Source organism: Aquila chrysaetos, chromosome 8 (genome assembly GCF_900496995.4).
Source record: "Aquila chrysaetos chrysaetos chromosome 8, bAquChr1.4, whole genome shotgun sequence".
Lineage (NCBI taxonomy): Eukaryota > Metazoa > Chordata > Aves > Accipitriformes > Accipitridae > Aquila > Aquila chrysaetos.
The window spans coordinates 11,425,827-11,443,437 of record NC_044011.1 but is presented as its reverse complement, the minus strand read 5'-3'; the positions used below and the strand labels follow the sequence as shown (position 1 = coordinate 11,443,437).

The 17,611-nt window shown below is 42.4% G+C and overlaps 1 protein-coding gene across 3 annotated transcripts in view; it reads right to left on the bottom strand.

Moving 5' to 3' along the window:
• The window catches only part of UTRN (utrophin), a 392,954-nt gene that overhangs the window by 318,297 nt on the left and 57,046 nt on the right, over positions 1-17,611 (bottom strand). For all 3 annotated transcript variants that reach the window (XM_030021907.2, XM_030021906.2, XM_041125129.1), the window contains one exon: positions 14,104-14,165. In XM_030021907.2, the coding sequence (XP_029877767.1) occupies positions 14,104-14,165 (62 nt within the window). The remainder of the gene's footprint in view (positions 1-14,103; positions 14,166-17,611) is intronic.

Genomic DNA, 17,611 nt, shown 5'->3' with positions numbered 1-17,611 from the left:
TTGAAACAAATTAATCATTTTCTCTACCCTGGAAAAAGAAGCAAAATGCGAAACTAAGAGCTACTCTAAATCATACATTTCTAATATTCATTTCCTTTGGGGGTGGAGGGACCCTGTACAAGAACAGTGGTACATGACAGAAGAACGATGCAAACCTTCACACTCCCTTTTACTCTTACTTCTTCTCCGACCCTAAGAAAGTTAACATGGGAAAGCGTTCCAGGGCAGGGGGAGAAGACACGGGCAGCCAGCAGCTAAGTAACTGCATTTGCTTTGTAATATTCATCTGCTGACTGCCAGGAGATCAATTAAGCTACTGCTTTCAGTGTCTCTTTGAAGTGCCAATTTGAGAAGAAAAGTATTTTCTAAAAAGTACATAAAACTCTAATGCTGCCTTTTTCTATCACCTTGACTTTATAACATTGCTCTTCAGAAAGAAGGCTGTCAAAGGCCCATCTCATATGATATGAATTAGCTGACATAGATCTCCCCTACCTTCACTTACCTCCTCCTGCCCTGACAGCTGCTTGTAATTGCCAAATACTGGCTCACAAATCAGAGAGTGAGCTGAACTGCCCACTGAACCCCATTTTCTGGCAAATATCTGTTGCTCCCCAAAATTCATAAGGGTTTTTCTTAAATGTCCACTTTAATCAGATTTGATACTACTAAAACTATTCACAAGAAATCAGAGTTGAATAGCTGCAGAGCCATATTTTAATCTCCTGTACAGAAACATACCTAAATGTAACTCATAGTATCAACCAGCTAAACTAACAGTGGCAAGAATGATCGTGTAACTAAGGTCACTTCTTAAACTACACAAATGCTAGCCCCAGTGTCTGATATGAAATTAGTTTTGCAATGAATTTTTGTGACAAATTTATTCCCCAATTACTTGCACAAGTCATGCTTAAAAATGTGTATATACACATGTTGACACATACTTAGGTAAAGGGTGTAGAAAGGTACAGAGCTGTCGGACCAACAGCAGATAGGAGTATTTGTGAAATACCAACATTTGATAACTTTCTGCCATTACATATTGCCACTTCCTGAGCTCAACTACACCCTTTCCAGCATGGCAAGGGACAAGACTTTACTCTTAGTGCATGCACTTTTCACAGATGATTCAGATGCTTCGCTGCTGCATAGCAAGTTAACCAAACCTTTAAAGCATACTGGAGCAGGAGAACAGGAATACATAAGAACAGATGCAGGGAAGCTTCTTGTACAGTTTATGGTGTATAATGGGAGGAGATTATCCACAGTGCAATTACCCCAGATGCCAGAAAAAGTTGGTTTAAATTTGGTTTGCATCACCACACAGAAGATACTAAAAGTAGGTTGGTAAGGGCATGAGGAAATTGTTCGTGTGTCCAGAAGAGCTGACAGAAGGAACTAACAGATGTCTCACTGGATGCAATATAACTCAAACACTTGTCACGAAAGCAAATAGCTGTTAGCCATTGAAGTGTGGGGTCTCATAAGAGTGGAGTAGAGGGGGAGAATCACCTCCCTCGACCTGCTGGCCACGATTCTTTTTCTGCAGCCCAGGGTACGGTTGGCTTTCTGGGCTGTGAGCGCACATTGTTGGCTCACGTCCAATTTTTCATCCACCAGTACCCCCAAGTTGTTCTCGGCAGGGCTGCTCTCAATCCCTTCATCCCCCAGTCTGTACTGATATTGGGGGTTGCACTGACACGGGTGCAGGACCTTGCACTTGGCCTTGCTGAACTTCATGAGGTTCACATGGGCCCACTCTTCAAGCCTGTCAAGGTCTTTCTGGATGGCATCCCTTCCCTCTTGCAAATCAACTGCACCGCTCAGCACGGTGTCATCTGCAAACTTGCCGAGGGTGCGCTCAAACCCGCTGCATGTCATTGATGAAGATATTGAACATTACAGGTCACCATACGGACCCTGGAGGGACACCACTTGTTATTGATCTCATTTGAACACTGAGCAGTTGACTGCAACTCTCTGGATCCAGCCATCCAGCCAATTCCTTATCCATCTAACAGCCCATTCATCAAACTCGTATCTCTACAATTTAGTGACAAGGATGTTGTGGGAGAGAGTGTCAAAAGCCTTACAGGAGTAAGGCCTTTATAATTATATAATTAATTATAATTACATAATTAAAACAACGCAGGAAGGAGCAGCAGACACAACAGGTGATGAACTGACCCCAACCCCCATTCCCCATCCCCCTGTGCTGCTGGGGGAAGGAGGTAGAGAAAACCAGGAGGGGAGTTGAGCTGGGAAAGAGGGGGGGGGGGGGGGGGGGAAGGTGCTTTTAAGATTTGGGTTTATTTCTCATTATCCTGTTTTGATTTGATTAGTAACAAATTAAATTGATTTTGTTTTTTCCCCAAGTTGAGTCTGGGGTTTTGCCTGTGACCATAATTGATAAGTGATCCCTCCCTGCCTTTGTCTCGTCCCACGAGCTTTTAGTTATATTTTCTCCTCCTCATCCCACTGGGGCAGGGGGTAGGAGTAAACAAGCAGCCTTGTGGTGCTTTGTTGCTGGTTAGGCTGTAACCACGACAAAAGCATACAGCCTTCTTTCTTCTTTTCCCATCCCCTCACTTCACATGCACGAAAACAAGCTGAATGACTTCCTGCTTTCAGTCATTCATTTCGACAGGTCATGGTACGTTCCAGCCCTACGCAATGCACCCTGCTGTGATGGTGGAAATAATTCAGATTTGCTTTCTCAGGAGAATGTTTTTTCCATTTCACTGGCCATCAGAGAACCACGTCCTGCTGTCAGTTTAAAGAGTCAGCAGAAGAGTATTAAATTATTTCTGCAATCTAAGCTACTCCTTCCCGGTTTATTAAAGTATCCACTATCCTCAAAACGGAGACACAGAAACATGCAAAGCCTCTGCATTTAGCGAAGTCTAACAAAATGCTCTCTATGGGAAAGAAGTCAGTTCACAGGAAGGCTTCTACAAGTGCAGGGTGACTGAAGTTGGCTAAGGGCTGCAGCACCCACCCTGCCAAGCCCATCACCACCTCCACTGCAGCACACCTGTCAGGAAGGCTGGAAACCTGCTCCTCCAGCTTCCCACGCCCACCTGAGGGACATGCAGGCACCCGGTGGCAGTGGCCACCCAGGCAGCCCCAGTTATCCCATCAGGGCACAGAGCCAGCCCACGGCACTGCTGTTGCAATGGGAGCTGAGACTGTGCATGTGCCGCACTCTCCTCTGTTCACACTGCCTCTTCCCACCCACGCGTTTTCCTCATACCTGGACGCACATTTCCATGAGGGATCTGCTATCTGAGCCACAAGGTCTGCAAGCAGGAACATCACTGCTCTGTCCTCCTGTGCACAGTGCAGCTGGATGCTGCCCAGCTTTCCTGGGATGCAGTTAGACAGCAACCTGCTGTGCTTCAAGAAGTCTTCTGCTTTCCTTTTCCAGACAGAACAGCTATGTATCCCAGCTTCTGACAGCTGTATGACTAAAAGTTTATTAAGCTTAGAAAGGAGCTGGAAAAAAATTTTATACAATGGCAGCCCAAGGGATGGTCCCATACATCCATTTCCCAAGGCAAGGAAAAGCTCTGGGGCAATGCTGGCAGAACAGTTATGCACACCCTCCTGCACCAGGCACGGGCCAGCTCAGAGCCCGGCCAGGCTGCTGCCATCACCACCATCTTCCTGTGAGAAGAGAGATATAGAGCCCCATCTCTTTGCCTGTAGGACCCACCACTGAGCCTACTGGGGGAGGCTGCTGCGGCAGCGCAGAGGCAATCTGGGAACCACAATTCACGACCACTAAGGCTGGGCCTGTGCTTCTAGTCAGGGAGCCTAATCCAAACCAAGCTCCAGCGGGGCCAGGAGCGCTCCGAGCCCCGACTCCGACCCACCACCGGGCACTTAATGGGCCCACGGAGACAGCAGCGCCCTGAGCCGCAGCAGGCTGGAGCAGGCAGCCCTGGGACCAGCTCTGTGCTGGGGCAGACTGGCATGCTGCAGCAAGAGGTAGGGCTCTGGGGAAGGGCAGAAGTCCTCTCCCACCCTACAGGGTAAAGGCATGGGGTGCTGCAGATTGCTTTCCCCGCTCTCCCTGCCCACACACATACCGCTCACTCTTAACCTCCAGAGAGCAATCTGGCCTTCTGAAAAAAAGAGTCTGTACCCACAGATATACACACACACAAGTAAATAAATGTATCTGCAGTATATAAAAAGCATACGTCTGTCTGTGTCTCTGTAGAGTCCTGCCTGGGACACAGTATGCTAAGCCAATCTAAATTTCTCCTTTTTGGAACCGACAACATTTTACTCACTTTCTACACACTTAAAGACTATAGAAGTAGAAAGCAGTTCAGCTGATGCCAGCATCCCATAAGGAGAAGCAGTCCATCACTGGACATAATGGATCAAGAAATTTAAGTATTTGCCTTGTAAGAGTGACAGTGACAAACCATACCGAGCCCTTCAGCAAGGGCAAATGGCTAGTCACGGTTGTGTTGGTAAGTACTTAAGGAGCAGCCTACATTGTGCTAAGCACTGTACAAATACAAGGCAGATAATGGGTCCTTTCTCAAAGACAAAATAGGGTCCAGTTTATACTACAAAGATAGGATAAAGGACAGGCAGGGACACACCATGTACCAGGAGAACTGTGCCAGTTCAGGGTGTGAAACATTCACATCCCCCTCAACTGAACACTTTTATCAGTTAACAGAAGGTAGTTTTTCTCTGCTTTGCCTAGGTTTGCTGTGACAAAAAAAAAAAAAAAAAAAAAAAAAGCAAAAAAAAGCAGCACTGGCAAAAAACTCTTTCCCTCAGCCTGTCCAAGAGGGCTTTGCCAGCAGAGCTGCACACAGAGTTGCTGTAGCAGAGACAAGGGCTTGATAAGACAGACAAAAGAACATAATTAACAGACTTAACTTAGAGAGAGGCCATGTTGGTTCCCCAATGCTTTAAACTGGCACTGACAGCAGGAAAGGAGCTGATTCACTTCAACAGGGGTGGGCATAAGGGAAAGACGAAGAGGGAAGAGAAAGGGAAAGGAAGGCAGAGGAAGAGAAAAGAAAGTAGAGAAATAAAAGCTGGAGACAGTACATAAGCTGGGGCTAGGCCTGCTTGTGCTCCTATAAACTTGGCATGGTGACACAATTGTTATCTACCACGGGGCTCATGCACAAGGATCAGAACCAGATCCAATCCATCACATTACATTTATTCCAGCAGACATTTTGGTGCCAGCCTTTGCGCTAACATAGTAGGGGAGGGAAGAGACAAAGAAGAACTTTCGCTAGTTATCCACAGCAGAAAACACTCTCATGGGGCAGCAGCAGCGTTTTCTGAATTATCTTTGAGCTGGAGACCAGAGGCTAGCCATACATGGTAAGACCAGTCACTACAGGCATCGGCTTTGCGTGTTCCAGCAAGACACTGGCACCATTTGGGAAGGAGAGCCCACTCACAGTGATCTTCTCATGGCAGCAGCGGCAGCAGCCTTCTCACATGCTCACTGGCCATCTTCCAGCCCTTCTACCTGGATCAGGTTTAAGAGGGTGACTTGCACTTCCTTGTGTGCATCTAGGATTACTTGCAGAGAAGGGTCATCCAATATGACTGGGCAGAAATCATTCCTTCGCTTTGCCAGAAAGCGTTCCCAGGAAATAGAGGAAGGTATAAACAAAATCCAGACCAGATTTTTTAAGAGTCATCCAATGCTACCGACAGTAGAAAGACCAGCCATCAACATTTACAGTTTGTTCTACTGAAGCCACACACAGTTACAAGGCAGCAATCTTCCTTGAATATATTTTACAGTAGAACATTCTTAACTGTCCCTTTATTACTAATGGGGAACTGTATCAAATTGAGTCAAGTTACAGAGAATTAAAGGGAGTCACAAATTCTCGGTAAGACAAAGCCTTTTTTTTTTTTTTTTAACACAAGCTATTATTTGTCATTTTATCACAGGTATTTATGCTCTTTGTGTATTGTTCGTGAACATGAAATTATATGCAAAGTTAACCATTAAAGAAGTTTTAATGTCTATCTAGTTTAACTAGAAACATGCCGTTTTCTCTTATGTCATCATAGTTACCGGCAGCAGAGAATTTACATGTTCTTTAAATCAATAATTATTGAAGGTACATTATTAGACCTAACTCTTTTCCAATAAATGAATGCCAGAGATATTCAAGTAAGAGATAAGCCACCTCTACTTCACATCCTCCTCAGTGATACCGATTCAGACCTCCTAGTGACGACATTAAAACCAGGATGAAAGGTCCTCTCAGTTTCACAGTAACACACACTGGCTGTCACCAGGGAAGTAACACATATTGTAAAAGCATACATATGACCTTCACCACCCACCAAGGGAATGCAGCAGACAAGTTCTGGCCGCTCAGAGCAGTGCTGGGAAAAGCCCTAGTTGCCATTTAGATCATCTGCCGCCTCAGAAACACCAGAACACCCTGAAAGTATAATAGATAGGAAGCAGTACATCTTGATTTTTCCATCAGATTCTTCTAATCTTTCAGTGTCACTTATATGAAGGTCAGAGTTGTCTTTGTTAATTATTTTTAACCAACCGATGACTACTTTTAACACCTAGTAAGATGCTCAGTAAAGAGGTCAAAACAGTAGTAGAGATGCAAAGAGCCCTTTCTCCTTTTTCTTGAGAAAGGGGAAATACTGAACAGGTTGGGCACTTTAACCAGAACATGAACCATTCATAATGTTCAAGTACATTCCTAGGGAACTCATGGTAACCACCTACTTAGTTTAAACTCGATTACAAACACAAGGAGTAAGAACTACACTTTATCATGGCCAATACAGAGTAAGAAACATGTCAAGTGCTGCTACATCATGAGGCCAGTACATGGGAACTCGATGTGGGAAACAATTCAGAAAGCGAAAAGGTCATTGCAAAAAGTAAACAACTGTGTCAACCAATAATCTTGCCAATATCTAATTTAAGACCATAGTAATTGTTTACAGAAGTATTTTTATTAAAACGTGATACTTTTTTTCCATTCTCTTTCCAATGACATGTGGGAGTTATACGACAGCATACATAAATACTAGCTAAACTGTGACAGATGTATTTTAGTTGAGTATACTCTACTCTATGCTGAATATGTCAGAGTAGTTGTGGCATCTCTACACAACACTAGTACCAAAACTATGAATTCAAATACCAAGTAAAAGAATAAATAAATAAAAAGTTACAATCACAGGAGGAAAATACCTTATAGGCCAAACTGAATATCGCTACTGGTGCTTAAAAATAATTACAAGCAACTAAATAGCTATTTAAAACTCCAGACTAACAGGGAAAAAAAAAAAAGCAAGACTCATCAGTGAGATATGCTGGAAAGTTTGTTTCTACTAGCTGACTGACATGAGTTTAAGGAGCAGCAAAGCTGAAAAGCTAAAGATAGCTCAATCCACAGAACACCTGAAATACTTGACTGACAACATGATAGAATGAGGGAAAACATATAAAAGCAAATACTAGACATAGCAAGGCAGCAAAACAAACACAAGGCATTAGCAACTCCCTGTGGGTCTTTTTTTCTCCCCAGTGCATCTATTAATGCATTTACATAAGCTTACGTTATTATAATACGTTTAATGTAACAGTACTAACCTCAGCTTGCAATTAAGCCTCATTATGTATCATTACCAGCAGGGGCAGTTGGGACCATATTTCTTATCACTGTCAGTTATTTCTCCTGTAAGACTGGAAGGTTATTTTTTTTTTTTTTTTTTTTTTTTTAAAGCCAACTAACTTCAGATTGTAACTTGATTCCTTAAAAGAAAAAATTCCTGCTGACCAGGTTGACTATTGTTCTCATTAGTGATTAACAGGTAAACAGCAACAGATTTGCTTCAGTGGCTCTACCAGGTTCAGCTCTAGTGCCTGAGAAGGTCACACAAACACAAATACTCAAACACTCCAACAACTGGGATGATAACTGAGACCATGAATCAGAGTCAAACTCTATCCCAAAGCCCAGAGCATTAACCAAAATCAGCAGTAATTACAGTTCGTATTACTATATCAAGCTTTGAAGCCCAGTAAGGGAAATGCTGCCCGCACCCTGTTCTTAGAGCACAAAACTGCAGCACTTGAGAGGAAGGCAGAAAACTGGCAATTCTCATGCTGTAGCTAAATCTGGGAGAGATCATGAACTGCTATGTATTATCGCTTTTATGCTGTAAATTAGTCATCCTTACCATATCTCATAACCTATTAGAGAAGAAAAGATTTATTTTCCTGCACCTTGATTAATTCACATCCGATTTGACCTCTTCTCAGAAGGATGGACTAAGTAATCCAGTTAAGAAACAAAAAGTAGACTAAAAATTGAATTTTTAAGGCCAGTTCATACAAACACTAATTCTTTTCCATGCAGGTTGTTCCTCAGGTTAAGGCCAAATTTTTCATAAGCTTTGGCTATCTTTGAGTGAAGTTACATTTTACAGTTTAATTCAGCGGTAGAATACAGCAGGAACAAATAGACTGGAGAATATTTTACCAGCAGTCAAGTATTTCCTTGCTTGCACCACAAAAACTGAACTGGAAAAAGGAGTACAGACCATCTTAGGTGATGTCTCCTTGGACAGATAAAATTGCCTAATCAATCTTTTTGAACTCTCTTCTTGCATGATTAATACATTAAACTCCATAAATCTCCTTCCCCCAAAAAATCCCTTCTGAAATGTCTTTGGCCTCAGGTATCTCAGGTCATGTAAAATGACTTATCTTGAACAGGTATGCTTTTATCTTTAAAAAGATTTATCACATTTGCTAAGAGTCAGCAGTAGAGCAGCAAAATGTCTTCAGGAGTATGGGGTCTGACATTTACTATTATGGTAAAACAACCCTTAAAGGAAAGGAGAAAATTAAGGAGCAAAAATGGTGGAAAAGATCTATGCAGCATACCACCCAGAAAGTTAGATAAGACTTTGCAGTTAGCAAATAAATTAATGCCTGGTATGATGAGGGAGGACCATTTTAATTTTAAGATGCATATAAAGCCATCACATCGCAAAGCACTCTATGTACAGCGCACCAGTTTGCCTACTGCCCTGTCTTCTCTCATCTTTACTTTATTTGGTGTCCTTCCAGGGGAGGGGACCTGTCAGAGCCCAGAAGAGGAAACGCACAGAAGCCCCAGCACCGAGCATTCGCCTTCTCGCAGGCTAACCTAGAGCTCAGCCCTGGAGGATGCAGTCCGCTCCCAAGCTGCGCCTCAGCCTCTTCTTTGCTTTTTAACCCTAAACTGAAACGCATTTTGGAAGACCACATAGCAGGAGAAAACTTAAGATGCTGTAAAAGCATGGTAGGTCTGGGTTTACCCACGCTGGCAGGTCCTAGCTCCAAACGCTGCCAGTGCTGCAGCTGCTGGCCAATGCAGATGTCAGGGCACCAGCACAGGACCTGGAGGATCAGCATCATGGAAATACATGCAACAAGAACACTGCAAATGCAGAAGTAAGACTGTACAAGGCTTCTGCATATAAGAAGAATGAAATTGAGAGCTTCGATTGGAAAGAGATGGGAGTACATGACAAAAAGGGAAAGGAGGCACAGCTCTCAGGCATGTACAGGCTTTGAATGCAGTTCCTGATGCCTTGGAACAATATCCCCACCTGGCTCTGTTCAACAGCCTTCCATACCCAAGTCTTATGACTGGGGGAGCAGGGAAATCCAGTGTCATTTTCACTGAATACCACAAACAACTCTGGGGTTTTATGTTCTTTTAGCAGAGCACAACCTTCCTAGCAATAAAGTGTTTTTGCCATCCCTGTGGGAAAACTTCCCAAATGTAATGAGGACACCATTCACTGGGGGGAAGGAAGAGCCTTAGTTTGCCCGTGCTGGATCTATGAACTTCCTCTAGAGTGACAGCACTAAGCTCCGACAGGCTGTGACAGATCTGACTCCATGGGTCTAAATTAAGAGTTAGGGCATCATGTTTCTTGCACTGACTCTGGGTCCTACCTGCCAAGTTCAGGAATAGCAGAAGAGGAGAGTAAGCAATCTGAAAGCAAAATTGGAAAAGTACCACCTTGGAAAATGGGAACACGAAAGCCAGCAAAGACTGAGTCATGCAAGGAGATAAAGAGAAGGCAAGGCTAGGACTGCTTCGAGATGCAAAAATAGGACCGACCCCACAAGCATCAAATCCTGTAAGGGCTGGGAAAGTGAAGAGATGTAGAGTGAGAGAAAGGGAAAGGAAGGACAGACAGAGCAGGTCTTAGGCTTTAACAAGAAAAACTGGGTCTTGCTGGATAAGCAACTAAGTGACAAAGACAGAATTAGGGAAGAAATAGGCAGAGCGATCAAAACTCCAGATTTGCCCGGATTTGCCAGGCAGGCATGCTTTCTAACATAGGAGGGTGTAACAGTAAGGGAGGGGGGAGGGGGGTGAAAGTAGGAGCAAAGAAAGTAAAGAAAACAGGGCAGAAAAAACTGTACTTGCAGGGTCTAAAGTGGGACACAGACTCCTGAATCTCTCAACATGCCTATCAAGTTTTCTAGAAAGCTTCTAGAGTTGCGAGTATGAGTATCCAGCCACTATGCTATGTAATTATCAGCTGAAGTGTCGAGGTCTGTATGAAAGACCTAAAAGTCCCATGTAAATAGATACAGATTGAAACTACTTAAAATTTGGAAAAGTCAAAACTAGGGTTGATTGCAAAATCTTTGTTCACTCCCCTTTTACCTATGTGTAACAAATAACATATGGTTAATGGAGCAGTAAGTTATCCTGTGGACCTGAATTCAAACTATACTTTTAGCCAAGAGTTCCCCTGTCACTAATCAGAATCATTTAAAGCACAATTTTACAGGTAATCACTAACTGTGTGCCATATTAAGAGACTTCCTTAGATCATTAAGCCCAGACCTTGCTGACACAGGCATCATCTTCTTGAAGTCCCTTCTCTATGCTGATCAAGCTCCATCTGAAAACTAAGTAGATATTTTACATGGTTTGCTTGAGTTTGCAGGAGAGATGAACCCTCTGAGCTCTGTCATAAGACTCAACAAGAGGTCTGGTTTATAAGAAGATATTACAGAGAAGTCAAATGCTCTGGATAATCTAACCAAAATCTCAGACTGGGCATTCAAAATCAGTAGCTACTTTTGATATTTACCATTATTTGCAGTGGTTGTAAACACAGAAGATAGTACTCTTGCGTTGCAGAAAGGTGTTCTGAAAATATATCCATTAATACCTATGAATTGGTAAGTGTTAATGAAAAAAGGATAGAAAACGCAATTTTACAGAGTTTGAAGAGCATACATTAACTATCCATACAACTAGATGCATTAATTGGTGGGCTACACAGCTAAATTGACTCCTGAAATTAGACTGGACAGAGCAATGGAAAAAACATACAATAAGTAAAAACATCACATGGCTTAATATAAAAATACACTGAACTGCTCTGTATCAATATTTGTTTGAATGCAAACTTCTCTATTGGTTAAAGCTTGGTAAAACAGACTACTTGTCTAACAATTTTTATACTCTTTAATTTTAACAAAATATCTTTACTACACAACCATCATAAGCCTGTGAGTTGTAGTGCAAATGGTTCTGCTAAGGCAAAGATTTCTACAGCGAGCACTGAGGCTTGGCTGAGTACATTTATTGACCTTAAGACTCAATCTGCTTTAAATGTGCTTGTGCCTTCATTTCAAAAAATACGTGCAAATAAAATGCATTTTGTTATAGCACAGTTCAAATGAAGAGCACAAACACAAGTTAGCATACTGTGAACTAGAGCAAGAACTTCTATCTTAGTGAACAGGTGCCCGAAGCAGATACGGGTACCTCACAGCAGACTTGAGATACTTACTGTGTTTTGCTCATCTACCTATTCTCTGATGAGAGAAGGGAAAGACATTGCTCTCTTTCTAGATCCGTTGTAAAACCCCATTGAATTGATTTAAATCAAGTTCAGCAATTTTGAGTACATTATGCAATTGCAATTTTAGGATATTCGTATACCAAACTAGTTTATAGAGGCTCAGCTGCTTACTTTTTATTTATGTGTTTACATAAAGAGCAACTACAATATAAATAATGTGGAAGGACAAGTAAAATTCTTGGAGTGAACTTTGCAATTCCATACAAAATTCCTCAGTTACCATTTTGTATTCTGACTTACATTGCAGAAAACATTTACCCAGCCTCTAAACCCTCTCTATCCTACTAAGCAGCTGAATCAATCTAGTTCACAGAAAAGGAATTTTAAACAACCCAAATGACTTGGTAAATGCAAAAATGTCAGTAAGACTGGAATCAGTCTCTTTACATTTTCAAGGCACAGTTGAAACTAGACTTTCTTACATGAGGTGATTTCTACTTAACACCAGCAATTTCCTTGCAATCTGAACATGCCAGTCTTCATAAATCTGCATCTTGTCATGGCAAAATAGCCATGCTCAAGTTTGAATTGGACATGCAGTAGTCGGGAGTATGTCCTTTTAAATGAGTCTCTTTAATCATTAACACGGCTTTCATAGCTTCAGGTGGTTTAATGGGCCATGAAGTTACAGAGTTACTTCAACCAGTATCTGAAAATACCCTGTGGCAGGGAAATCCAGGAGCTACGCAGGATCTGTCGGAATACATAGTATAAAAGGAAAAGCCACTTTATAAAATATATCCATGGGTGTACAAGTATAAAGACTGAAAACAATTTTACCTATTTCAATACAATGTCCATAACACGTACAAACAAGTCACATAGCACATTCGCAGTATCACTGTCATTTCAGTGTTCAGGCCATCTTTATGCCAGGGTAAGTCTCTACAAACAGGCCTTCCTTTCTCACCACATTTTCACTCCTTACACAATCCTGCCTAACCCTCTTCCCGCAAGAACGTCTTTCCTCTTGGCAGCAGTCAAAAGTGAGTGTAGAGCAACCAGTTACAGGCACACACTCCTCCCCTAAAGAGCAAACTCGCCAAGTTTGCATTGGACAAAGAGTGAAGGATATCATCTTTCAACCCAAACAAACCTAAGCCAAAGTGAATCAACCAAGGCCACGAGCTTTGCATTGCCTAGTGTCCTGTTGCACAGGAAGGGAAGGAAAGTAAAAATTTCTTACGTTGCTGACCAAGAACTTCAGAAGGGCAGCACTCCAGAGGCAGCCATTCATTGCTATAGCACTGTCATTGCTCTACTTAAAAAGAAAAACAAACCAACCCCCCCCCCCACACACACACACCCTTTCTTCTATATTTATATCTACTTTCAGAATTTCACATGCATGCCCCTTCTCATTAACAGGGAGCAAACTAGTAGTTATCCCACTTGCAGCACCATGCTGGCTAGAAAAAAAACCATGAGTTTCCCCTGATAATAGCCCACATTCTTTCACACATTCAAACTATAAAGTAGGGAAATTTCCCATAGCCACCACGCTCCTAAGCAAAGTGTTGTTTTTCACTATCAGCAGAACAGCATAAAAAGCAGGCTTTAAATAGCATCCCAAAGCAACCACCACTTCCTTTCTCATCCCAAACACAAACCAAGATCCTCAGTAAGTTTCAAGTCAGTAAAGAGAATTAAAACGAGAAACAAAGCATGAGAGCCAAGGAAAATTCAAAATGAGCAAGTAGTTATACAAAATTTCACAGTCAGGACTCATGTAGCAACACCAGGTGGCTTCAGCTGGTTTGCAAAGTATTTTGGATGAGTAAAGCTGACTCAGCAGCACTGACAGTAAACACAGCAACTAAAATTCAAAATCTGCTGGAATGCACTGAGAAAACTGCATGTAGAAATAAATAGTATAAGGCAAGAGGACCAAAACCCAAACAAATACCATCATGCAAATAACTGTATTTTAATATATTAACGAATAGCATCTTTCATTTTTTCTTAAACAAGACATATAATATCAAATGTTTATGTGCATGGGGCAACAGAGAGTGAACAAACATTACAGTATTTTATCTGTTTTCATTATGCATTTTGACACATTTTACTAGGAGTATTCTACAAGAGTAATAGCAAAGTATATTTAACCAATATTGTTCTAAACAGTGAATCAAACAAAATAAAGTAGTACTTTCAACCCATTGTTACCTTGGAAAACCGAGCATTTATCCATTTCGTAAAGGTCTTTTTCTGTACATCATTGTGTTCATCTGGAGAGAGAAAATAAGAAGAAAACAATGAGTGAAAATGCACTCTTCTTAATCCTAGATTGCTCAAAACGGGTCATATTAAACCCTATCCTGACCCAGTGGGAGAATTTTGTGCCTAACCTGTCAATAAAGCTGTTCAAACCCCTACAAGACTTTGGTACTTGCAGAGACACACAAATGTTTCAACTTTGCTAGCAACCACAGGGCTCCTTTGCATTAAAATCAGCCTCACAGCACCTCCTGGGCAGGATACCGATGCATTAAATTCACAGGCTTCCCATCTGGTGAAAAGCAATCAATGAAACCACGGACTTTTAATCAGCAGACTTTGTCAACACCTTTTTGCCTGGATGCATTACTCCAAAAGCTGCTGAGGTCCTTATTCAAGCTTCTGATGCAGATAATAGCCTCCTTCAGTACACAGCACAGCAACGGGAGTAGCAAAGCTGCTGGAATAACCCTTGAAGCGCTCGCATCCTTACCCACCCTCAGCCTGGTTTCACACCTGGGTTAGGAACCATGTTAGTGATCAGTCACGGTAAGTTCAGCTATACTGCGGGAAGGGCTCAGCAGCCCTTTCCTTTCAGATGCCCTTACTGGTGTGACACCACAGTACCACCACCTCGGGTCCAGGAGACAGCCAGAAGGACGCAGCAGGACAAGGAGGAAGGATGGACAAGCACCTACAGGTCAAAGCAGAGGGAGGAGCAGTGGCCTCCAGCTGTGCAGAGAGAAGATGGCTTCCTAGGTTGTTTAAGGAAGCCGTTTGGGAGTCACCGACAATTTTACAGAGTCTGTCCCACTCACCCAGGCTGAGTCACCTCCAGCACAGCTCTGCCCATACCACAGGACACCTCGTGGGTAAATTGCACTGAGCAGTGCTAAGGGCGAGACTGTGCCTCATCACCTGCGCTTAAATGACAGTGAATTACCTGCTGACAACAGACCAGGCAAAGGAAGTTGGCCCACCATGGATTTTCAGGCCTGCTTGCTGCAGCCCAGAAGAAAAGACACACATGCAGCCCGTAAGAGGCTTTACCCTCCAAATCCATGCAGCAGACCACAGCCAAGGTAGGCAGTGCCTTCCACCAGCAAACTCAGTTTGACAGCTGCAGCCCAGACCATAATCTCCAAGAGGCCTTCAAGACTCCAAGAGCTTCTTGACAGACCAGCCTCAAGATCTGCTTCAGGCACTCGCAGCACACTGCTGCCTGGGATGCTCTCTTGCAGAACTCTCTTAGTAGCAGCTGGCACCAATTTTTCCAAGCCCCTTACCACAACAAAGCATACACACCACCATGCCATTCAGACCATCTGTTCCTGCACTAGGATGAAGCCATAGAAAAAAAATGGATTGAAACTCAAACGTTCCACTTCATGAAATCATGAAAAGGAAAAAAAAAAATTATACAGTCTGACAAGATATCAGATTATGATTAAAAGGCACCACTTAAAAGATCATATGCCTCAGCAGCAATTGAGACTGTTGTACAGTGAAGTTTTACCTACAAAACCCAGATGTTTATTAAAATTTTTAAAAAAAGAAAAAAATAAATCACAGAATGCTACCAGAAGATTCCTTAGGTAGATGACCTCAAAATTTCTTGTTTCTGGCCCAACATGCATCTGAAACTGATGCCATTCATGTCTAATTTATCTAGCCATAAATCTGTTACACACAGGCTACTAGAGCAGTGGAACAAATGACCGGGTAACAGACATGAACAAAGAGTAGCAGCTATGGCTCAGTCCAAGCAAGAGAAGAAGTCACATTGGTGAGAAATGAGATGTCATGAGAGTTAAAAGGCTTAATAAGCTTTATGAAAATGTTCATATCAATTTAAAATAAAACCCCAGTTCTGGGGTCCTTTTAGGCTACAGCTGAAAAACCTACTTAGGGCACACCAAAGAGTACACATTTGCTGCAATGTGGCAGCCAGCAGCTGTTATTTCACCCTTCTGTGCCTCTCCTCTTTGCCATCTAAAGCTGATCCAACACAGCCTGCTCCTCAGTCACACCTCAAGGTCAACCAGAAATCAAAGATAGCCCAATGCAGAAAAAGATTTTTCTGAAAGAGATTCAAGATACCTACCATACATGCACAGCAGGCCATGCTTAAAACAGCTCCTTGAAATTCAAGGTGTTGTTCTGGGGGAATACAGTTACCTGAAAAATCTCATTAACCCTGCTCTCTTTCCTCAGTGAAACAGAGCACCTTGCCATCAAAGACAGAAAGGATCTACCAGCAGGATACTCAGTGCCAAGCACCCGTCTCACAGGAGACTGAGAGGGTCAAGATTTAAACTTCAAATATACTGAATACATTTACCCATTTTTTTCCCTCCAGGTTTTGGTTTTTGGTTTTTGTTTTGTTTTTGTTTTTTTTTTTTTTTATTAGGAGACAGGAACAGGCTAGATTAACAACTGCCACTGTTGGACCAAAAAGCTAGCATTGTACAAAACTCAATCCCTGACTCTGTCCAACTCTTGATAATGTTTTCCATTTACATTAGTTGCAAATACTATTTGTATTGAACTTATTGAGATTTAAACATCCTTCTCTCTCTTTAAATATCATTCAGTAACCTGTCCCTTTTCTGCCAACAACCCCAAGTACGTACCTATGTACCACGATGCTTTCCTAAGGCTCGGTCTGCCTTTTTCCTTCCTTAAGCTTCTGTGAGAAGAGTAACCCCAAAGTTCAAGGTCTCACGTTCTTTTAACATACTACCTTCTTAAGATGATAAAGGCAAAGCACAAAGAGAGGCCAAAAATAGTTGTATTGACTGTGTAAAAGGATAGCAACAGTTATGAAAAAGGTCATGGATTTATAAATCCTGTGCGCTAGGAGCTCTACACGCCCCACTCCTGGGGGGCTCAGCCCCTTCACGGGCACACCCACAGCAGGAGATGACAGCTCATCTCAGCATCACACCAGCCTCAGCCTGCCAGGACTCCATCAGCAGGCCTTGCTCCTACAGCTGCTCCCCCCAGACCTCAGGTCCAGCTTGTGTAAGTGCTCCTGCTATGTGTACTGCAGTAGCATACGTAACATTTACTAAAAATCCAGCCTCTTTTCCCTCTTTTCAAAAAGAGGGTTTCCTAGGGAGATGGGGAAAAAAAAAAAACCAAAAACCCAACTAACAAACCAAAACACACATGACTTCGATAAACACAAACTACTTAGTTTTTAATGCTAAAAGAAAGAATATGAATGTATATACCCCTACTATCCCTTCAGTATCAGAGCATCCTTTCTACTTCAGTTAAGCAAGGAATCAGAACCCCCCCCCAACTCCCATCTTCCCAAAACATCCTGCTCAGTTATAAAACCCACAGATGACACTTGCCCAGTCAGGCTCTGCTTTCATGTTTGCTTCATAAAAGCCTCTGAAACTAGGATTTTTCTAATTGGCCATTATAGCTAAGGTTGTGTCAAGCTTTC